Raw genomic sequence first — 25,357 nt, 5'->3', positions numbered from 1 at the left:
CATACAGATACAAACACACACATACCCACACACACGCCTGCACAGAGACACAAATACACACACATGCCTGCACACACGCCAAAAAATATGTGATTGCGAAAAACATAATTTGAATTCAAGACGTCAAAATTCAAAATTTTTTTTTAATCAGTTTTCACAAAAATTACACTTCTCCCCCTTCCTCCAAAAAAAAAAAAAAAAACAGTTCCTGTAATTAGCCATGCAATGTTTTATTAAACAATAACTACCATTAATTTTAAATTTATCAAAATTATATAAACTTATCAATTGTGCATAGTTAACATTGTTTTCAATAAAACAAAACATTTATTACAAGTAGAAACTCATTTATTGCAGATTTGTGCTACACAGTTTCTAACATTATTTGCTTTCACAAATGCGGAATTATTAGTTTCCTTTGCTGTCATCATCAGTATCTTTGGCACTCAAATGTAAGAATCATAGGTACAACCTGACCAACAACTCCAATTATTTGCAGTTAATGTCAGAGACCTAAATTACAAAAGAAGGATAAGAGTATCAATGCATTATCAAAAATATGTAACACACAAGGCCGTCCACAGAGATTTTGGGGCCCATCCCAAAATGAGTTCCCCCCCCCCCTTCATATTGTTTACTTCTATATTCCAAGCCTAGTTTTGAAAACATTGGGCCCCTATTGGGCACGGGTGTCCCTTCCCTCTCCTGTGCACACACAAACAACTAAACTTTTTATTGAGTAAATTATCAGGAGTCTCGTCATAAACATACACGTCAAAACAGCAAAATTACCTACGGTAGGATACTTGACTAGATTTTTTCTTGGCAACATGGCCAGGGCTAAGGCAGAAATACATGAAATACACCGCCAGCTCAGTCATTGCAGCCGAGGACTGCAGTTTTGTGCTTATTAGCACTCAATTTGTCTGGCACTCTTGGCTTCCTTAAGAGGTTTTCCACCTCCAGCTCAGTCATGCCGCGCTGTTGAGTGCTAATAAGCACAAAACTGCAGTCCTCGGCTGGAATGACTGAGCTGGCGGTGTATTTCAGGTAGCTATAGTTCGGCCAAACCTAACCTGGCAATGATGCAATACTGAGATAGGATCGGTCTAGCCTTCACAATACTGCCAAGTTAGGTTTGCCCCAACTATAGTAAGTATAACATTTTGTCTGCTAACTTGATTTTTCTACCGAACCTCATTACTTGACTCTGAAGAAAGAAAACTTATCCGTGAAAAATATATATTTCAGAAAGTTATATGAATTAGTTTGAATATATTAATCAATAATTTCAAAAATAGTGTTGTAAAATGATTCATAATAGATATAATCGAGCTATATCTCGATATAAGGTCACCCTTCCGGACTGTTTGAAACTGATCTTAGAAGTGGGTGACCTTATAAACAATTCATATTCATTTGTCTACAGTTTCTTTTAAGCTTAATATATTCGAATATCTAGTGCTGTACCCAGTATTCCGTATATATCGTTGCTCAGAGCAACAGTGAGCTATCTAATTCCAGAAATAACACTAAGGTACCATACTGTTGCTCTGAGGTGACGATATGATGTCAGACTCGCAACTTGGGGGCACAGTAAATGTGTTTGTAGTCACATACTTCAATTAATACCTCTGGGGGTGCTAAATCAGAGGTAGCTCAGCTTCTGCCTGGTCTGCATGAAAAAACAGAGCTGTCTTCAGGGCAGGGCCGTCCGAAGAGGGGGCGATTGCCCCGGGCACCTAGACATGAAAGGGCGCCATAAACTAAGCTTTTACTACTCGTACATTTCAAATTCTTTATTAAAAAAAAAGTTTTTTAAATTTAACACATTACTTTTCAGATTACATGTTTAATTATGTAATAATTGATTTTAAAAAATGTTCGGTACTTTTCCAAAAAATGCCCACCACTCCGTGTGTGGCAAGAGGGCATCAGAAAATATTCGCCCCGGGGGAGGTCCTCTCTTGGGATGGCCCTGCTTCAGGGTATCCAACAGGTTAAACCATTTTCAGTTATTTACCGCCCTACAGCCAGGGCTATGGCAGAAATTCATGAAATACGATGGTGTATTTCAGATTAAACTATGTATAGTAGAATGTACAGGACACTCTGGAATGTAAGGTGTAGAGCAAGGTGCCCACTCCCCTAACACCTAAGGTGCACCCACCTAAATATTGCTACCCCCCCCTTCCCCAATGAGGAAAAAAACCCTCAAAACACCCCCTAAAATTTAATGGCGCAGTCTGCGCTATGACACCCTGTTTAAAATATATGCTCAGTGCTGGCCTGATCAGAAAAACCTCGGACTTGTAACTGGAGGGTACCGAGTTCGAAGACAGCCGGACAAAGAATCTTTGTGTTCGCTGATGGTGACTGGGGCATGTTAAATATGCTGTGGTCACAAAGTCCTCGAAGTGAAACAATACTTCTGAGGGTGCTGGACCAGGGATTGCTCAATTTCTGGTACAACAAGGTTAATCAAAGAAAAGCCATATATATATATATATATATATATATATATATATATATATATATATATATATATATATATATATAAAGCAGCTTTGAAATTGATCTCAGCATTGGAAATCTTAAAGTAACAGGTCAGGCACCAGTTCTACCAAACATACTGGATCCAACATGTCACACAGGTGACTTAAAAAAAAAAAAGTTTAGGTGACAAGTTGTTTTAGAGCAAGTCTCTTTCAGAAGCTAAGATTTTTCCTATTAACTCGGATAAATAATTTGTCGGTAGCCTACAATTTTTTTCTGGCTACCAAGAGTTCACAATTTTTGTCGGACTCTGCACATGCACTGTACGTTGTATATACTATATTAATTTTACATGCATATGTAACACATCATGTTTTGTACTCACAAGTTGATATTCACAGCAAATTTCCCTCTTCTGTTCAAGTAGGGAACCCAATAGGTACTTGCACCTTTGTTTGGACAGTTGCATTCCATCCGTAATTTTCATATTTCTTGGGAACTGATACTTTTGGAAGAATTCCATTCTCCTGCCCCTCTTAGAAGATTCCAGCGTTGAGAAGGTGCAAGTGGACAGCATCTGGAATGTCAAAGAAATTGCTAAGAATAATATGATTCAAAGTTCTCAAAATAATGTATTTTTAAATGAAAAATAATAGTTTTTTATTCATTTCCTTAAAAAATATATATATATTATACTTATTTATACAAATTACAAGCATTTAAACGCTTGGAAAGGGGGGGGGGGCAATATATAAAACTGTTTTCTTGAAAACCCAAGTAGTTTACTAAACCTAGATGCTTCAATTTGTTTATTGAAATCTAATCAGTTACAAGAGAAGCAAGTTTTTATAGACATAGTTGTTATTCATAGAATTTAAAATAAATTAAAAAAAACAATTAGTATTTTCAGTAATAAGCAATATCTTTTAATTAACCTTAGATGTAAGCAGTAAAAGAAGTTTCGGAAATAGATATATTCATTAAATAAAGTAATAATTCATTAAATAATTTCCTAAAATAATCAAGACTCAATGCTGTCATATGTTACAATTACTTCGTAATTAGAGGAACTTTTATAAAATAGCTTCTTGCCAAACAAATTTTGATTTAATTTTGGAAACTTGTCACGATGTTTTCAAGTTTAAAAAAAGGATGAATGTTCGAACTAAATAAAAACTTAATTTTAAGCAGCAATCATCGTTATAGAAGTCATAAAAGTATTTATTTGTAATAAAAATGTAATACTCACCTGCAAATCAATTGCAGATGCGAATATAGCAAAATATTGTCATTGGCGATAGTGATTTCTGGCCGCTACTTCGTCTGCCATTGCTGCAAGATAAACAAATAAAACAGTCGAATCTTCACAATAGTTCGAATCCAACCACTCGGATGTGTCACATGGTTAAAAACGTTTGAATCGTTTCAGTTGAAGCCGGAGTCACTGCTTTTGATCGAAGCGTTCGATGGAAAAGGGGAAAACGTTCGAAAAATGTTTCAGTTGAATCTGCCCCTTGGTTTTTTTTTCGAATAAAAATAGCTTTATTAATGCAACAATAAGAAAGATAAATTGTAATAGATTGTCGTCTGCGTATTTCTCGTGATTTTAATTGTATGGAAATGATCGGAAATATTATCTCGATGATTTAAAATTTTTAACTGTTGCCATCTTATGTTTGTTAACAAATAAAATATTTGTAATTAATTCAAGCAAGGCTTTTGAAATAACTTTCAATTTTCGCTCTTTGCTTTGCTTTTGCAATAATTCAGACATTGGGATGGTCGTCAAGTTTTTGCATGTGTAATTTTGTTTTTGTTAGGAATATTGCTTCCTCGTCAAGCATGGGGAAGGATCAGAAAAAAAAGAAAAATATAGAAGAAAGTTTCGTGATGGCCACAACATACTAGTTTTAGAGTCCCCACTTTGCCAGCCTCCTCCAACTACAATTTTGAATTTTTCCCCCACTATTATGCATTTTTATACTTTTAAAGTTTAAAAAAAAAAACTGATAAAAATGGAGAATGAAATTAGCTGCTGTTTTTTGTTCTTTTTTTTTTCTATTAAGCCTGTAAAATCACCTTAAAATTTAGCCTCTTGACTTAGAATACCCCCTTAATAGTAATTTTCATGTCTTGGCTAGAGATGAAAACAGTCGGGGGGAAAAACGGAAAATTTCCGAAAAAACTGGAAAAAAACCGTTTTTTCCGAAAGAGTAAATTTCCACTTCGGAAAAATTGGAAAAAAAAAATTTCAACTTTTCAGGGTTTTAATTGAAATTTTCAGTAAAAAGTGATTACAAATTTCTCACGCTTAAATTCTGATGTAATTTCCTCCCCCCCCCCTTTTATGTTGAAACACTGCCTAACATTAATGCAAGTTGTTGTATGACAATATAATTTGCATATAGATCAAAAAATGTTTAATAATACTTTTTGCAAAAAAGCAAAGCCAATAACCTTAGTGAAGAATTTATTTTCCTTCTTCATAAAACAAACAAGCATAATTTTAATCACAAAATTATGTTTCTGCTGACTGTGCAAACCAAATGTACAGGATGCCCCGCCAAAAAAAAAAAAAAAAAAAAACGGGCAAACAATTTTTAAGAAACTCTATTAAAAACAAATAAATTAACAAAACACAAAAAATAATAATATCAGAAGACCTTTAGCAATCAATAAATTTAATTGCTTTCAAACTAGCAGCCTTTTGCAGTAATATAGAGATACAACTGCTTATTGAAATTTTCATTCAATGGCAGCAAGTCCTTTAATCAATCCTATTCCCAATGAAGTAATTGGTTTAGAGAGTTCAATTTTATGTGTGTTTCAGGTAGACCTTTGACTCCAAAATAGGCTATACAGTGTAGTAAATGGGATTGAGGTCGAGCGAGTAGAACGTCCACTCTAAAGATATTATGTCAAAAACAATGCGCCTTGCACCACTCTTGTCTTTTTGGCCATATGAATCGGTGTGGAGTTAAAGGAAAATGTTGTCTAATATATACAATGCTGAAGTGCTCTTAGGCCCACAGAAGTGCAATAACTTCTAAAATGTCCTTCTAGTTCACTTTTTGATTCATTTTACGGCCCTCATTCACAAAAAACTAGAGATTTTTTGTCGCTTGTGCTGATTCCATCTCAGACCAAGCCTGACTTCGTATTTTGGCGATATCTAACACTTTCTAAGGTGCTTGGAGTGTCTACAGACTAAATCCTATGGTTCTGGGGGATGTGAGCCGATTGAACAGTAAATCAGTGAAAGGTATCTCTTCCAGCGGGGACTTGCGGCCCGTCTCAAACGTTTCTGGCACCTTTGGAGTCATACAAATGCCTGAACTTTGTGGAACTCGTAAAACTTCTGTTTGAGCTGTTTTTTCCCTTAGTCCCACTTATCGGTCACAAATTTCCATCTTACGAATGACTTCTGTCGTGGAAACCCAAGGATTTCATTGCACTCACTTTTGGATGACCTGACGATTAACTGAAATATTCACTGTTCGTTTTTGCGCACATTTCCGACTATCATTTCCAAGCCACTTGAAACGGCATGCCGTTTCAAATACTGTTCGTCAAGGGACAACAAGCAAACGAACTGTCGTTCTACTTGGCTAAACAACTTAAAATAGCAGGTATTTTGCTTAAAATTGTAAGAAAACCAAAAAACAATACATAAACTAGGTAATATATTGTAAATTAGTTTCTAATAAAGTGAGAGACAAAAATAAATTAGGCACTCATTAAAATGAAATTACCTTTCTTCCATTCGATGATACAATTTTTGTCCGATATTTTTTTTGCCACACCCTGTATACTGCCGTGCTAAGCAAAAAAAGGGGAATTTGCAGTTGTGCTCAAGCTCAGATGTTGTATTTTAAAGTGTGGCTGGATCTTCCATATATTTGATTCAGATGTCTTTTTTTTTTTAAGAATTTTTCAAAACAATAGTTCTTGGTCAAATGACCCTAAAACATCTTATTTATTAAGTAAAATACGAAATAGAGAATTACTTGGTTATAATAACTCAAATTTGTTCAAAAGTACTGGTATGACTACTACGGCTGTATGAATAAACTATAACTACAATTTTTGTCCGATATTTTTTTTGCTGCACCCTATATACTGCCGTGCTAAGCAAAAAAGGAATTTGCAGTTGTGCTCAAGCTGAGATGTTGTATTTTAAAGTTTGGCTCTTCCATATATTTGATTCAGATGTCTTCTTTTTTTTTTAAGAATTTTTCAAAAGAATAGTTCTTGGTCAAATGACCCTAAAACATCTTATTTATTAAGTAAAATACGAAATAGAGAATTACTTGGTTATAATAACTCAAATTTGTTCAAAAGTACTGGTATGACTACTACGGCCATATGAATCAACTGAAACTGTAGTTTAAGATTTGGTTCAGCTTAAGAAACACCAATTTAGTTTTGATTTGGTCTGAGACTGAATTGAAAAAAATCAAAACTCAATAGCTTTCATTTTCAGACGGTAAAGTTACATTGTGTTATTTTCTTTCAAAAAAAAAAAAAATCAATCATGTTTGAAAGTCGAAAATTTCAATTAATACTTCAAGTTTCAAAGGCAATCTAAAAGAGAAAATGTAATTGTTACGATTAGACACACATTACCAATATTATTGGTTGAATGATGATTTGACTTATTTCTGGTGTTTGATCATGTAAGCTCTCAGTTATAAAACAAAAAAATTTTTTTTGTTCTAATTAATCTTACGTTTAAGTGTATTTCTGTCAATCAGATGTGTGGATAGCATATTTCTTAATGCTTAACCCTTTGTATGTTCGAAGAAACACAGAGCTGTTAAGAAACCCTAATTTTATACATAAAAAAATCAAATTTTCCTTTTTTTTCCAATTTTTCCTGGAAAAAAAAACGGTAAAAAACCGGTCTTTTTCCATCATTTCAAAATTTCCGGAAATTTTGCATCTCTAGTTTTGGCTAATATTTTAATTAAGATTAAGCATCGCCATGCTAGCATCTTCTCTCGGATGGTGCATTGTTTATTTATTTAGTGTTTTACTTATAAGGGGCAAAAAAGCGAAAATGACTTGCTTCAATTTCGTATTTAGTTAGTAGTTTCTCATTTTGCAAAAAATGCGACCTAGCTGAAACTCTGAATAAAATGGGTAATTACATTGCTGCCAGTCTCTTGATTCAATCAAAAGACTGCTGAATTTTGGGAGCTTTTCCCCAACTCTTTAATGAAGTGTATACCTTCCAAATTTTCATCAAAATCATCAAAACAATGACTACCTTAAAAAAGGAATAATCCAGTAATTAGAATTTTGGGCTAAATCTCTGCAGCATAACGATCACAATTACAAAAAAGTTAACCTTTTCATACACGAGTTTGAAAATTTTATATGTCTGATCTATTATTTTTGAAACATGTTTATTTCATTTTCGTTCTTTAAACATTTTATTTCAAAAAATGCTATAAAACATTCCTGATTTTTCTCTGAACTTCCTAAATGTTTACCTGCTGCAAGATATGTTTATTATTGCTGATGAGAAATGAAAAGGCATACCTGAAAAAAGTAAATTATTTAAAAGTTATTTGAAAAAAGTAAAAATTAACTATACAATTTACAAATTTCAGATCCTGCCAAATTTCCAAATGCCGAATTTCGGGTCTTATCAGGGTAATTTTTTGGACTGTCTTAAGAGAAAGTTTTGCTTTACGAATACTTTTTCTAATATATTTAAGTATTCTATCAAAATATTTTAGAGTTTTTTTTTTTGCTTTTCTTTTCTTCTTGTTTTGAGAGTTAGTGATGTTTTTGGATTTTACTAAATTTTGATCAATGGTTATTTGTCCTATTTCCTACTTTCATTTTTATTTTTCAGATATGGCCAGACTGGTACTGGAAAAACATATACAATGGAAGGTGGAGAGAGGGGAGATTCAAAGTGTTCTTGGGAAGAAGTAATAGACTTTTTCATTATTTTTGCATAGTATAAGAAGATACTTTCATAGAATGTATTGATGAATCTGAATAGATAATTTATGTTGAATAATATCAGTTACATAATTATTTCACTAAACACATTGATATTCAAGGGGACGAGGGGGGGATCGTTAGCGATAAAAGATTTTTTAAATGACATCTCTCCACAGAATAAGAATGAACAATTTTCTCATTTATGTTTTGAAACTAATTGTGACAGCCATATATCTATTTGCGAATTGAAAGAACCTTTGTGTATGTTTACAATATTTAAAATTGAAGGAAAACGAAATTTTGTCTAGGTGAATAGAACTAGAAAAAAGTTCAAAAGTTTTATATTGATAAGGGAGTTTTTTTTTATATGGAGGAAGGAAAAAATGATATAATAGTGAAACTCATAAGAACCTTTGTGAGTAATAATAGACAATAAATCCAGAAAAGGGTTCCTGGTTGACATTTGTAAAATTTCCAATTTTGTTTGCTGCCAAAACATTATAAGATTTGGTGTTCTCTGCTACCCCTCGCTGACAGGATGTTGCTGGTGTGTTATAATGCTTTACACAATTTTTACTGTGAAAAAGTGCATATTTTTTACATTAAATTTGGCTTCCCATTAGATATGAACATTCTTTTTAAAAATTAATATGATTGTCTATTTGTTGTTACATGCAAATAAGTTAATATTTAATCAAATCAAACAGAAATCTGTATTATATGTTCCATACTTAATTAAAAATTAATTCAATAAGTTACTTGAATATTTTTTATCAAAATATAATATTGATCATTTATAAATCACCAAGGAAAGAAATTCTGTGATGTCACTTACAGATGTTCCGTTTTCTTACTTTTTTACTGCGAAAAATGGCTTGTTTTTGATTCTGGTGTTAAAAATCATCTACATTCAGTTTTTGGACCATTCCATGAAGAAGCAGACATTTTATCTTGCACATGACAGATTAGGGTTCGCCGATATATATCATGAAATACAGTCGGACCTCCATATATTGAAGTAGTAAATTGCCGGAAAAAAATTTGATGTATAGAAACTTCGATATAGAAACAATCTTATCTTATCCTAAAAATCTCCTAAAACATTAAAACTAAAGCTTTCTTTCCTTTATGAAACCCAATTTCTAATTTATATGAGCATTGGATTAAATGAAAGTTAATAAATAAAAAAATAAAAGAAATTACATTTTTGCGCCTTCATACATCTTCATTCTTCGGCAATTCAACTTCGTTTGACGATTCGTTTTGACTATGTAATCGCGAGAAAAGTAAAAAATCAATATGCTTAACTAGAATGATTTTTACTGCATCTAAAAAAACTAGGAATGATAATCAACAGACAAAAGGGCTAATGTGAAACTGATTTTAAATGTTAGTGGTTACAACTAAGATATTTGAAATAAACTTGAGGGAATTTAAGAACTCTAGAACGAAATAACAACCTATACACACCCCTCAACCCCGGATTCCTTATGAGTTTCGTAGCAACCTTTAGTGAACATGATTTTCTCCCCTAACCTTTATTTTTCACGAGACAAACAATCTAAAGTGGGAAAAAAATCTACCAATGTCTCGAAAGAATTTTCGATACGTAGAGATTTTTTCGATATATAGAAACAATTTTTCTATGTAATGAACATAGAAATTTGTTGGAATTTCGATTCATAGAAAATTTTGATTTGTGGAAGTTCGATATATGGAGGTTCGACTGTATATCATGATATATATCCGATATTTATTTTGAAAATATCTTGATATTTTTGATATTTATTTTTTCAACCATGGTATTTTCAATGTAAAAATAATATTAATCATGGTAATATTGTTCATTTATTTTTGAAAATAACCAAAAAGTTTTGTACTATATTTTTAAGATGTATTAATACATCATTAATATAACAAAGTAATATAGTATTCCTTTTTTTATTTTATTTTCATAAAATTATTAGTAATGTAACAATTTTAATTCTGATTAAAGGTGCTCAATTTAATATTAAACTTTGGTCAGAAAAAAAGAAAATGTCCTATGACTGTGCACCAACTAATACATATTTTTTATTTCTCATTCATATTACAACTGTGTAAAACTAGCTAATCGAAGAAAAATGAGTAAAACAGCTAATGCTAAATTAATTCCATTAAAATTGATTAAAATGTCAAATGAAATGTTAGATATAAATAATAGCAGAAACCTTAATTTTAAGTCTGCATATTGTAATAACAGTGTAAGAAAATAAAGAGTGTTTTGAAGATGCATTTACTATTTTGAAGACTTGAGTTTGGGCTGGTTGAAAATATAAGATATATGTCAAAATATCGGATATTTTTGATATTTCCGAAAACATTATGATATTTTCAAACTCTGACAGATTTACATTTAACTTCCAAATACGTAACAAGCAAACTATTTTTGCCTAAGAAATATCACGTTTATGTATTGTTTCTTAGGGAAAAAACCTTTTATTATGTTTTTAAACTATTACTTTTGATGGGGAATCTAGAGCTTGCCACAATGTGGGACAAAATGTCTGATTTTCTGTGGAATGGTCTATTTGTTTCTTTTTGATTCGAACATTTAAAAAAATGGTAGAAAATCAAAGTATAAATTAAATAAATTTGTAACAATAGATTTGAAGGTTTTAATTGCTAAAATCTATCTCTAAAGCTGATGTCCAAAAGTATATCCCACACATAACAGGTAAATTTTGTTAAAAAACTCACAAAATTTTTGCTTGAAAAATAAATCACACAAGTCAAGTACTTTCACTTGGTCAACTAACTTAATTTAAAAATGCTTACAACTTTTTTTCCTTTGAAGATAAAAGCTAAGTTTTTTGACCATAGGTCAAGAAAGATCTGGAGTTAAAAATGTCGCTTTTTCTAATGGTGTCAAAAAGAAAACTGTGGGACAATTCCTTCACTTTTTATTGATAGATTTAATGAAAAAAGTAGTGCCTAAATTTTATCTAAGCCTAAAAGAGTTCAAGCTAAAAATACAAATTTCTACCCTTTTCAATGATATATAATATTAATATGTGCAAGTAATTTTTCACTCCCATATTTGGCAATTTATGTGAAATTTGGGCCTAAATTGGAATAAAAAAACTCTCTATCGGATTTTTTCAAATGATATTCTATGTTATTCAGTAAGAAAGCACCTTTCATATAGTGAAGGAATTTTTCAAATAGGTGCAGTGGTTCGGGAGATTACCTTGACCATATGAACACACAAAAATCAGCTCTCTCTTTATAATATTAGTATAGATAATGATTTTTTTTTGGTCATTTTGCACCTTTAAATTGCTTAATATTTATGCGCAATACAGCATTGCCTCAAAGCAACAGTAGGATATTTCACTGTTGTTCCTGGGATCTAAGGCGGCGATATGCAATGGAACTAAAATGGAAGATAAAGTAAAGCTTTGCACCCCCCTCCCTTTTGCAACTTTTTACTGACCAATGTATGCATTTTTTCTTTTTTTTTCAATGAAATTCCCCTAGTCAACATTAAGTTCCTAAGTCTCTATAAATGGACCAAACCTACCTGGGCAGCCCAACTATAAGTTGGGACAATCCAAACCTGTCACTTATGGTGTCAGAAGGAGCAATCGCTCCCCCTGGCTTTGAGGAATTTAATGTATTTACATGTAAGTGGGCATGGTTTTTGTTGTTTTTTGTTATGATTTGCATTGAATTTATACCTTTATACTACTCCAAAAATGGAAAATGACGGGCCTGGCTCTTATTATTTTGTACTCGGTTTTAACGTTTTAAGACATCATTTGTAATTTTAATTATTTATTTACTTTTAAGGATCCCAGTGCAGGAATAATTCCTCGATCACTCCATCAATTATTTGAAGAATTAACAAAAGAAGAAAATGTTGAATTTACTGTCCGTGTATCGTTCCTTGAATTGTATAATGAAGAATTATTTGATCTATTGAGTTTAACAGAACTGTCAAGATTGCGATTGTTTGAAGATTCCTCAAAAAAAGTAAGTTTGTTTTTATTATAATTCTTTTTTCTTGGTTGATTTTTAAGTTGCAATTAGTAGCACTCGCAGCGCAGCTAGAATATTCAGGGGTGATTGTGTTCTGGGTTTTTCACCAGAATTCCGGTATTTTTCTGTCTGGGTAATTCCACATAATTTCCACAAATATGGGTTTTTCTGTTTTTTCATGGAGTAAAATATAAACTAAAGGAAATAAAATCCATTTACAGAAAAGATCTAGCTTGATTTTTTCTTTAGTAATGCTGAATCAAACACTGTTAGCCTATTTTTAGCAAAATTCAATGGGTAACTAAATGCTATATGTTTCTTAAACTAGAGAGATATGCAAAAAATTTTCAAAACTTTTGAATTCTGTAGAAGTTTTTCTAGTTAGGTAATGTTAATCTTTGGTTTTATCGATATGAAACAAAATTTTGAGTACTTTTAAAAGTAAGGTGAAATATTAAATAAAATACAAGTTTTTGAAATTAATTTATCTCGTGAAGGAGAAAAGGTAATACTTATCTTTTTTTATATACAGTGAAGCCTGTGTAAGTTGACCACTTGTGGTGCACTACTTTAGTGGTAAACTTAAGCAGGTGGTCAACTTACAGAGGTAGATTTATATGATAAGGGTCCATGTCTGAATAAAGCAGTCAACTTAAACAGGTGTTCAACTTACAAGGGTGGTCAACTTCACAGGTTTTACTGTGCTGTATTTTGAAATAAAAGCATGTTTTTCAATCAGATTCAGACTTTTTTTTTACCTTGTTTCTGAAATAAAACTTTAAAATTCAAAATTGCCATATTTGGCACCTTAGGGGATACTTGATCTCTACTTTAGTTTTCATTTTTTTTTTCTCTGCTGCAAATTATCAGTCTTTCAAAAAAAAAAAGTACGTGAACAAAGGTAGTAATTTTCTCTATCTGGCAGTATTTTTTAATTGAAATTAATCAGATAGTTTTTATAAAATAATGTTTTTCAAGAATTTCATGAAGGGATTATGTATCTCCACATCAAGGGATACATGATCCCACTGAGAAAATAAATAGGCTTTTCATTACATCAGCGATGTGTTTATGGATTTTAGTTCTCTACATAATGTTTTTAAAAAATAACACCATTTCTAATTTTCTTTATTGTATTATAATAATATGAATACAAAATAACATAGTTTGAAATTTCACTAGACATTTGTAAAAAAAAAAAAAATGACAGCTTTCATGAACTTATGATGCTTTTGAACAGTTACTTATTATCCAATACAGTTGTGTACCATACTATATTTTATAAATAAATCTAACAATTTTTTTAAAAGTAGTGTATTGAAGCTAAAATTACAACAAATAAAAAAAATAGGATGACAAGCATGAAAATCATCTTATTTGTTTCTTGTCGTGCAATAATAAAATTAAGAGTTTCATCAATTGAATTAATTTTTAAAAAGAGGGAAAAGAAATGTAAGTATCAGTGTACTTATAAAAAAGAAAGCCTAGTTTATATGTTTTCAAAACCTGAAAAGTCAAATGCAAACAATTTGTTTGTTGTAGTTCTTAAAGTTCTGCTCAACCCAACTGGATGTGTGCAGTTTAACACATTTTTGTCAATTTTTCTGGAAAAATAGATTGATTAAGCATATTACCTTTTTGCTTCAGAAAACTTATTTCAAACTCTAGTAATCCAACTTTGCATTCTCTCCACTAATGGGTCTACATAATGGGTCACTCACTTTTTTGTTGTAAATCTAACTATAGCAAAATATTTTTTTTTCTTTCAAACAAAGATTTGACATAGATATCAATTTGTTCAAGCTCATTTGGCTGATCAGAACATAATTTATCAGTAGAGTTAGTTTATGTTTAGATGTTTGAGGTGTTATGTGGGTTACAAGTGTGAACTAATATTTCAATTGTTTAGCATATTTACTGTAGTGATTGTTTAAATCTATCACTCAAACCATGATAAATTTTATTATGCTAACTTGGTTTTGAACGTTTAAAGTTAATGTCAACTAAGTAAACAACATTTATATTGTTTTCATTCTGTTTATACTGTCATATGGATACTTGATCCCTGGGATCATGTACTCCTCTAAACAATGGGATCAAATATCCCTAATATGCGGCTTTTACAATCATACTCGTTCTATTATTAACAATCAGCAATTTACTAAAAATGTGTCTCAATTAGTACAGACTGTCTATACTTTAACATTACACGTCAGAATTTTTTTAAAGTTGTATTTAACGGATGATGTAAACTTCGGAATGCTTTCCTAAAAAAAAAGCTTCCCTTGACACATTCAGACGATCATTTCTTGAGCTAAAACAAAATGGCTGAATAAAAACAAAAATGTTGCCACTTTTTATGTACAAGTATAATATAATTGTCTGGTTTCAAATCTCTACTTAATGATTTTGGTACATTTTTGGCTATGGGATCATATATCCCTAGGGATCAAGTATCCCCAGTCTCACCTATAGCTTGAAAGGGGGAGCAGCATTCTCATGAAATATGCCAAGGTAAGACTTATCTTTTTTACTCTTGGGCCACATTATAAATTTTTGAAGGCGAGGCCGGCCAGCATTCAACAATATGGGTTTAAATGGTTTTTTCAATATTCGTCCCCCCCCCCTTTCCCCCTGCACTCCCCAACCTTTTTTTTTTTTTTCAATAAGCGCTCAGTAGCATGAGCGCAGTCTGCATTAACGTTATGGAAGGGCGATCCAGGTCAAGATTGCGGTTTTTAGCTGCCTCCTCAAGCCAAAAGATATGTATCAAAAGTTATGAGTCATTACAAGTTTTAGACTGTCTTTGAATCAGAAGAGGGATAGAGGTGGGTAGATCAATCGATATCTCCAGGAAAATTTTCCGAATTGAAGTCTTAAAGGCTCAGTGTTAGTCAATCTTAGCAGGTGTTAGAGATGGTCGAAGGACAGGTTTCAGGTCAATCTTAAGAGAAATTTTCAAAATTCACATTAAAATTTGCATTTTTAGGCAATTTTAGTAAAATGAAGGAAAAGAGAAGTAACGATTTGATTAAATCAACTTTAGATTATCTTGGAAGATGTCAAAAGACCCCCCATTTTTTCCCTTTGCAATTAATTTTAGAAACTCAATTTTTGACTATCTGACCTTCTGTAACAGCCTCCCCTCTCCTGCCTGTGCCTGTTGCATTTTTGTACATAAATGAGTATTCCCTGCCCCCCTTACTGCAGTGTCGGTGGGTTGCAGATATGCCCACTCACCAGTCAGTGGGTTGCAGACCTGCACCCTCACCTCCTCCAGCAGCAAGGTTGCTGGTTCTCTCCTTCAAGCCAGTGTCCAGCTCCAAAGGAGCTGGGAACTGGGCAGTGGTAAAAGGTCAACACCCGCACAACCACCCTGTACGAGTGCAACGCAAATTACAACGAGGTTTCGCCCGGTTCCTTGAAGGGACCGTTTAGACATTATACAACCCAGATGCCATCCATCCATCAGCACGGTGCCTCACACCTTAGATTGGGTATCCATTTTAGTCGCCTTTTACGACACGCATGGACTACGTTGGGACTATTCTGCTCCGGTCACCACAGAGTAAAGAGACTTGAGTAGGTGTTTTGAAAAGGTGTGTACGCATTTTAGTTGGGAAAAAAAAGATCATTTCATAGGGGGGGGAGAGAATGGATTTTTTTTCCTATGGACTTCTTTTAAATTCTTAGCATGAGCATCGCTGTGCAGGTACTGGCTAGTAATGCATAAAACTTTTTCTTTTAAAGAAGCCTTTATTTTTTCCAAGTTCAAAACACCCAAAATTAACACACTTAATTTTGAGTAGGGTGTTTTTTTATGAGTTGTTAAATCAAAATATTTCACTAGTTGATGTTATTGATTAATTCTGTCCTGTGTATACCTTAAATTTTAGTGAGATAAAAGTAGCATAAAATACTTTGGTGCTCAATAAATTTAAATTATTTGCAGCCTCCATTTTCAAAGTTAGTGTTTTTTGTGTGAGATGCTGAACAAAAAAAAAAAAAGAGTATAATTATAATAAACTTCTGAATACATTATTTTCTGCAAGAACTTCCAAAAACCATTTTTTTCCCGAGTTGAGATCATTCCCTCAATAGTAAAATTATTTCATTCTCAAAAAAAAAAGGGGGCGGGGGGTATTCCCCAAAGATTTTGGGCTTTTTCTAGCCGTGCCAATATTTACACACATAAAATAAAAATATAATAAAATTTATACTTAAATATTTACACTAATTGATATTATTGATATATTAGTTCTGTTTTGTGTATATAATTGCATTATTAATAAGTAAATTAGCAAATTTTACTTAGGTACACAGAGAAGTTAAATTATCTTACAGTTTGCATTATCAAAAATATTTTTGTTTGGGATACTAAACATGAAAAAATGTTTAAACAAAAAAAAAAAAAAAGCTTTGTAATATAAGTATTATAAATTCCTGAATACTCAAGTTTGTGATTGAAATTTCAAAATATCCAATTTCTCCTGAGTGGAAATAAACCTTTTCATTCTTTGGGAAAAAAAAAAAAAAAACTTTAGACCCTCCCTCAGAAAAACTGGTTTTCCCTGCCAAAGTTTCCAGATTTTTTCCCCCCAGACTATTTCTTTCTATGCTCCCAGGTAATACCAAAGTATTTCTATAGAAAACTGGTGTCTTCCTTCACTCCTGTCTACAGTCTCTTTCACATGCCTCCCCATTTGTCTTTTTAACATAAGTGGAAACAAGGTTGTCCTCATGTATATAATAATAGCCAATGATCTAGTAATGCTCCTGACATCATCAGCAATGTAACTTACGTCATGTCATGATAATTTGATAATATGTTTTGGTAATGTTGAAAATGCAGGGAAAGGCTTTATTGTGCCAAGGCTGAACTGGATCCGTCAACTTAACTGTTTTACTGGTAAGACTGTCATTTCAGGGGATTGAAGAAACAAAAAAGTGGTCAACAATGAACACAAACCTACTGGAATTTACAGTTAATCCACTGGAGTTAGGGTTAAAATTTCAGCCATCAAAATATCACCAAACAGGCTATTGCTTCTTCAATTGTAGAAGCAATTTTCACTCATCATATCTTGACGGGTGATTTTCTAGTTTTCAAATAAAAGTAATTAGTTTTTATGTTTTGTTGATAACTGGTTTGACAGCTGGATGCTTTTTATAGTTTTCATATGGATTTCGCGTTATGAAAACTTCGAATTTTTTCATGTTTTGATTTTAGGGGTCTGTTATTATCCAAGGGTTAGAAGAAGTTAAGGTTGATTCCAAGGATGAAGTTTATAGTATACTGGAAAAAGGCACTTCAAGGAGACAAACTGCAGCTACCCTTCTTAATGCTGCTTCCAGTAGAAGTCATACAGTTTTTTCTGTAACTGTGCGTGTAAAAGAAAATACAATAGATGGGGAAGAACTCATCAAAACTGGAAAATTGAATTTAGTAAGAAAAGTTTTCTTATATTAATTTCTTTTTACTTTTTCAATTATTCATATAGAACTTAATTTAATCTTAATTTATAGATTTGAATAAATATTTTTTATTCTTTAAGGTTGATTTGGCTGGCAGTGAAAATGTTGGACGTTCTGGAGCAGTTGACAAAAGAGCTAGAGAAGCTGGTATTAAGATTTGCATTCAAAGATAATACTTTTCTACCATTTCTAAACCTTTCATTTATTTTAACTATCAAAATGTACCTTGAGCTCTAATAATTTATCTACATTTTTCTACTATGTAATTGATATGCAGAAAGTGTTTTTTGTGAAATAGTTTTAAGAAGTTGAGTGGATACATTTTGAAAACTCTGTAAAGTTTTTTTTTTTTTTTTTTGGATAGCTGCAGTAAGAGAAATGTAGATTCTTTTCCACTCTGTTTTGTCTGTTCACTTACTCATTTTTGGGTTATCATGAACCACTTTTTATGTGTTGATAATGGCAAAGCTGCCACTGCAGACTAAAAAAGCGACTATTTTAAAGAGCTGCAGACTATTACAATTATTTCAACCTAAATTAAGCCGAAAACTGCTATTTTGTGAAAAAAACTGTTACTATTTTGGCCTAAAAGTGACTAAAATGTAAAAAATACAAGGGGTGTAAAAAAATGGAAAAGTAAAATAAAAGCTTCAGCTTCAAGTATCATAGACCAAACTTTTCTAATTTTGAACTCACTCTGGGTCTGCTAAATTACGCGAAAAGCCTCCAAATGGGCTAGCTTGGCCATATTTATTGCCAAGAGTGAGTAAAACAGCCCTTCAAAAACTTTTATTGTGCCTCAACAATCAACATACACACACGTTGTTTCATAAAGTAATTTAACCCTTTAAATGCCACTCTATGTTCCAAATGTAAAATATTGAATTACTATATAAAAATAGGACTGTTAGGCATCCCTTTACACAATGCTAGAAGAAATTTTCGAAATTTTTTTTAATCTAACATTTTGGGCATGTTCCCATTTGGGAACATTGGCGTGTTACGTTAAGTGTTTTACTAAGACTTTTAATCGAATACACTTTACGCTTGCTATGGCTTCAGTTTTGTTATTTATGCAGAAACGATTGATATAAATGACACTATTTGTCACATTCATTTCAATTTCAAATGTTAAATATTTCAGGACATATAAAAACAGAAAAAAAAATGTACTTATAAGCAAATTTATTCAAAATTTGATACCAATTATATGAAATCCAAGAGTCGGAGTCAGTCATTTTTTTTCTCTAGGTCTAAATTTTTCCAAAGCTACCAAGGAAGAGTCGGAGTTTGGGAGTCGGATCCCACTAATTTTCGTGTACAGGAGTCGGAGTCGACTACTCTAAAATTCTAGGAGTCGGAGCCTGAAGTTAGTCAACAAGAATTGTTTCCAACAAAATTTGTTTGAAATAAATTGCCTTTTAGTACAGGATCAAGATTGATTTTAATTTCCCCATGGGATTTATTGTTACATGTTTGTTTTTTCTTTATCTGACTTTTACTGGGATAGTAGGCCAAAATGTAAAAAAAAATGATTGGGGGCTGAATCTCCGGAAAGTCTCATGTGCCAAGGAAGGGGAATTTATTGCTTGCAGTTTGAAGCCTAAGAGGGATACTAAGAAGAGCTGTAAACATCTTCATTTCTACATACAAAACAATTTTTTGTTATCACTCCCACCCTCAAACTGGAGCGGTAGGTGGGGGGGAGGGGAACAGTGAAAGGTCAAAATATCCCCCACCTGTTTTTAGATGCATCAATAGAGGTTGTTTTCAATTCTGAGGCTTTTACTAATCACATAACAGAACTTACGCAGCAGCTTAAATTGCCCAGTTTTGTATAGTGGATCACGCCAATGTTCCGGATCGGGAACAACGAACTTTGTTCGCTTATAGGATCTACATTTTTGTTGGAAATTTTTATCAGTCATATTTGGTCGTCAAAAGGATCCCTATTTATTGTTACTCTAGAATATCAAAACGGTTAAGCATTTTTAAAATATATATATAAATTTTTCAATCTATCTCTGTGAAAATCGGTAAAAAAGCACATTTTTGCGAATTTTTGTAGAAAACAGTAATTGCAAATTAGAACTAGTTTTTCTTCAAAAAATTCAGGTCTATTTTTGGTAATAAATAGAAAAAAAATTAAGTCCTTACAAGCAAAACTTTATTTTTTATGATTTTTTAAAGTTGATGTTTCTATTTGGGAACAATTGGCGCTTAAAAGGTTAAGTAATCACATTCCTAGTTCTTCATCTTACAAACCTTGAATTTAGATGGCAGCATTTTTTTTTTCAAATGTAATTTTAATATACATGCTTAAGTGTGTGTGCGTTTTAGCAACCTGTTTTTTTCCCCACAGGTAATATAAATCAAAGCCTTCTCACTTTAGGAAGAGTCATTACAGCTTTGATTGAGAAGCAACCACATGTTCCTTACAGGTATGTCTTCAAATTTGTTTTGTAAGCAAAATCATTGCAATCTTCTTTTTTTTTTACATTACACTATTATACAAGGTCCGGGTATTAATTTCCAAGACTGACGTAACTGTAAGAGAACGAAAAGCCGGAAGATGGCGTTAATGATTGCATATTGAAGAGCATTTTCTTGCGCATGTGCAATGCAATCAGCACCATTCTGAAGTAGTTCTTGTGGAAAGGCGCATTAAAACGTAGCTCTTCCATTCCTGTTGTCACCATAATGCAAACTTTTTCAATTGATTCCAGCATGCGTACGGACTGGTGCCAACCTGTGTGTGGATCATCGTCGACGTTTTTGCACCTGTCCTGAAAGTTTTTAAACCATTCCAATGTTTAAGTGAACTTGTTTCAACATTTCGTATGTTTCTGCAGCTGTTTTGCCAAGTTTGAAGCAAAATTTAATGTTGATTCTTTGCTCTATTTTCAGTTTGACAACAGGAATTTGAGAACTAAGTTTTGATTGCGCCTTTCCACGAGAACCACTTACTTTAGAATGGCACCGATTGCACTGCACATGAGCAAGACTATATAAATGAATGTTTAAAAAATTTTTAATTTTTGTTTTAGATGTAGATTTTTTGGTAATCTTTTGGAATATGTTCTCCAAAAAGGAAGTACAGTTGTGTTAGGCATAAATGCCTGTTAATAACAACAGTAAATAATCCTATCTCATCACCTCACAACACCAAGAGTAAAAGAATGTTTTTCCTTACTTACAATGTATTTACCAATCACTCTGCATGACTGGGGTAAAAGATTCTTATCAGCATTCATTCACATTGGTCGAATCGACCGAATGTTTGTTTCACTTTCGTCCACCTGTGGCGGGAACTCCGTTGTGGATGACGTCTTAGATGCTTCTAGAAGGAATCTGATGGCACGTGTGCTTAACGATAGCAGTGATGTGTCCGTTCACGTGACTCGGATATGCTAATGACCCGGGGGGATATTTAAACTGCTCGCGGCTTATGTTCTCTCTCTTTGATCATCTCTCGTCGTTGTAGGCGGTCGCTCGATCGGCATTCAAACTTGCTTGTTCGTGCCGCTCGCCCTTTATTAGAAATGATGAGCTGGAATTAGCTTATTTCCCAATGGGTTTACTTCATCCAAGTTTTTAGTCAATAGTCATGCAGTTTGCATTGCAGTATTAGTTATCTCATGCAAAAATAGCATGTGGAGAGATTGTGTTCTTAGTATTTATTTTTATCATTTACAGCGTGTTTTAACTATTTACATTATTGTTTAAATAAACTTCATGCAAGTTAGAAATAGTTTGTTAAGTCTTATTTCCGAACTCACTCTGCTAGTATCAAAGAAACATTGGGGAGATATTATTAGATTAGAAATTCTCCCCAACAAGTTGAACTCGGTTAATACGAAGTGTCGAAAATCCATGAATTTGTTTGTATTAGCCGTTATTCGTAACAACCGTGAATGAGTGATGCTGTGAAAAAAACAAAAAAATGCTTACCTATATTTTAAAAAGTTACTACTAATACATGCATTTTTTTCTATCTATTATTACACTCAAAAAAAAAAACACTTGTTTTTTATAAATGAATGTTTTTGGAAAATATTGAAAACGGAACATGATAATTGGCAATCGCAGAACAGGTTGTATTCCACAATTGAAGATGAACAGTTTTATCTCTGATTAAATTGAAATGTCCACAGGCAAACAAACGTACTGGCTTTATTTTCTGTGCAAAATATTTAATATTTTCTTCTTGATACACAACTGGACTTCTACTACTTAAGAAAATGATGAATGATTTCTAAAAAACAAAATTATAGTATTTAACAAGTAAAGAGTTCAGTATTTTTGTTCGTCTTGTCAAGACTTTCAATTTAATGTACGTATTATATGTGGAAATTTTTAATGTAATTAGATAGCAAAACAAACTTAATGAACAAAATGTTCGTTTTATCCATGATTTCGTATTAAACATGAGATCGTATTAAAAGAGTTCAATTGTATTCTAAAAGTTACAATAATAGCATCTTGCTCAATTTTAGATATGAAGGAATAACTTGATAATAATATTTAAAAAAAAGAATAGTGTTTTACATTGGAGGATAATCTTAAATATAGATTGTATTGCATTAGTAAAAATACCAGTTTGAATATTTTTCCAAGAAGAAAAATAGCTATACTCAAACCATACAAAATATATCTAATCTTTACTAGTTAACCATTTTGCCCCTCCACCCCACTACTACTTTTTCAACAGCTCAATGCTAGATTATATGGGGTGACAAGTTTTGCTGTTGTCATCAAAAAATAAATTAAGAAGAAAAAAAAAGGTTTTTTTTTTTTTTTTCTCTCCTGTGATAATAGAGTAGAAATTCTGCCCTAAACTGCAACACGTTCTTTTTTTAGAATTACCAATGCACCCAGATTTTATACAAATCTCCAGAAGTTTTTTCTGAAGTTCTAAATTTCCTTTTTTCTTTTTTTTTTTGGCTGACCTGTAAATTCAACTTGGGAAGGCAGGTCTGCTAATGTCCCCCTGCCCACATAAGAAAAATATACTGTATCTTGTTAAATATAAGAAAAGATAAGTTCAGGTGCTCAGGACCTAAAAGTATTTTGTTATATATGGTTTTTATTTTGTTTCTTTTTTAGAGAAAGTAAACTGACACGGCTTTTACAAGACTCTCTAGGTGGACATACAAAAACATCTATTATTGCTACAATATCTCCTGCACTGTGCAATTTTGATGAAACACTCAGTACCTTAGACTATGCAACGAAAGCAAAGAGCATTACTATCAGACCAGAAGTAAATCAGAAAATGACAAAGCGTGCTCTCATAAGGGTAAAACATTTTTGTGTTTGAAAAGTCTTGACAGCTATATTTTTGTCCTTACCTTTTCTATATTTTAGGAATTGATGCCTAACATTTTTGATGATGAATTTTGTTCTGAATTATTTATTGATTATGTTTTTGTATACATTGTTTACTTTTGCTGTTTGTGTTTCATATTTTATTGGCACTTTTTAAACATACAGTATGTTTCTTGCTATTTGGCATGCAGTCTTTTGTCTATGTGTGCATCTGTTGTTAGTTTGCAGTAATGCTACCTTCCGTCAAAGTTATTACTGTAGCTTGACCACAGAGATGGCAGATGAACAGGTTGGGGAAACAAGACACTTCAATTTGTAATAGATAGAGTCTGCAAGAACATGCCAGCAGTTAAAGTTTTAATGCTCACGCAATCTTGCTAATTCTACTTATTACAAAATGAAGTTTCCTGTTTCCGCTTCCAGTTCATTCGCCATTTCTCCATGGTCAAGCTATATCTTATGTCTTAAAGTGGATTCTAAACTTACAGACAGATTAGAGCAACTAATTTCTGTGCTTTTAGGCTATGATCCACTCACTGTTTCACTTGACGTGTTTCAGTTTTATTTTGAGCACAAATGGGGTCAGCGGGATGAAGTCTGAACTTGAATTTAGAACTTGGACCAAAAATTCCCTATTAATTCATTTAGATTCTGAAGAAGAAAAATATTTTGGGCAAAACGTTGACCTCAGACTTCTTGCATGGACCACAGACTGTAAGCCCCAAAATTAGTTACATTTTTTATATTCAAAGGCAGGGCCCTATTAAGATATTGAGGGGCCCAAGGCCAAATACTGTTTTGGGGGGCCCCATGTATTCAAACTTTATAACTTTAGCCATTGGCTGAAACAATTTTAGCCATAGACTAAATTTCAGCCATTTGGAGACCCTAGTCCATGGCCTATTTGACCTATTCAGTAATCAGGTCCTGCTCAATCGGCAAACCTTTGCTCTCAGATGTACAGATTACTGTATGAAATATTATATATTTGTAGACTGATGTTCATTTAATATTCCAGGAATATGCAGATGAAATAGAGAAACTTAGAAAAGATCTTGTTGCACTACGTTCGAAAGAAGGGTTTTTTGTTGATTTGGAAAATTATAAGTAAGTTTGGAACTTTCGATTATGTGCTTTAACACAACCAATTTCATGCATAAAATTCATATTTATTTTCTGTCCCAGCAACATGTTAGCTGATCTTACAAAGAAGACAGAAATGATCACTGAGTTGACAGACACAAACAGCTTATTAAAGGAAGAAAATATGAAGGTACATTTACTTCTTGTTTACTTTTTTAAAAAATGCATGTTGACTGTTTAAATTTTGTGAGTGTGTCTGTAGTTTGAAGCTTTTTTTTTTTTTTGCACAAGCAAAATACTTTTTTTACTTGAACAGTTGTAAACAGTTGGTTATATTTAAGGGGGAAAACCAGCTTACAAAACCAAAATTTTAAGTGTTTTTCGTGAATCTTTTTTAACAGGAAAGGAAATATCAGAATTTGTTCAAACTTTGATGATATTTTATTCATCTTTTGAAGAACATTTTGTAATTTTTAACACTCTTTTATTAGCTTCACCTGTATGTATGTATGTATGTATGTATCTTGTTACGGAATCTTGCAGCTCAAATTTCGCCCACTTCCTGAGATCTGATTCTTTTGAAATTTGGCACGCTTCCTCAGACCCGATGACAATGCAATATTCTATAATCAAATTAATTAACTCTTAATTGTTAGTTTCCTCCAATTTTAATCAATATTTTGGCATAAATCCAACAATGAAATAGGAAAAATTTTAAAAAATACATTAAAAAAATGCTTGCAAAAATTATTTTAAAATATCTACAAAAACCTTACATTTTTCTGCATCAGACAAAATTTGTTCCAATGTTCCAAGGTAATTCAAACATGAAATATAACTGTTTTTAACTAATTTAATGCCAAAATTTAGGTGAGCCTTCAGTTGGAAATTCATTGCTGATCAGACCATTGTTGAACAAAACTTTTATTCAAATGCATCTCAAATTTTCAACGTAATATAAATATGATTTCCGCAAACATACATCGATGACTCACAG

At 32.4% G+C, this 25,357-nt stretch overlaps 1 protein-coding gene across 1 annotated transcript in view; it reads left to right on the top strand.

Annotated features, from left to right (window-relative positions):
* Positions 1 to 24,601, top strand: part of LOC129230452 (kinesin-like protein KIF11) — a 41,691-nt gene extending 17,090 nt beyond the window's left edge. Inside the window, exons 4-11 of the mRNA XM_054864851.1 lie at positions 8,360 to 8,438; positions 12,286 to 12,468; positions 17,705 to 17,920; positions 18,030 to 18,096; positions 20,312 to 20,390; positions 23,056 to 23,248; positions 24,296 to 24,384; positions 24,463 to 24,601. Coding sequence (XP_054720826.1) covers positions 8,360 to 8,438; positions 12,286 to 12,468; positions 17,705 to 17,920; positions 18,030 to 18,096; positions 20,312 to 20,390; positions 23,056 to 23,248; positions 24,296 to 24,384; positions 24,463 to 24,601 — 1,045 coding nt within the window. The remainder of the gene's footprint in view (positions 1 to 8,359; positions 8,439 to 12,285; positions 12,469 to 17,704; positions 17,921 to 18,029; positions 18,097 to 20,311; positions 20,391 to 23,055; positions 23,249 to 24,295; positions 24,385 to 24,462) is intronic.
* The last annotated feature ends 756 nt before the right edge of the window (positions 24,602 to 25,357 follow it).

This window comes from Uloborus diversus, chromosome 9 (genome assembly GCF_026930045.1).
Source record: "Uloborus diversus isolate 005 chromosome 9, Udiv.v.3.1, whole genome shotgun sequence".
Taxonomy (NCBI): Eukaryota; Metazoa; Arthropoda; class Arachnida; order Araneae; family Uloboridae; genus Uloborus; species Uloborus diversus.
Note: the sequence above shows the minus strand (reverse complement) of the source record. Positions and strands in the feature narration are given on the sequence as shown.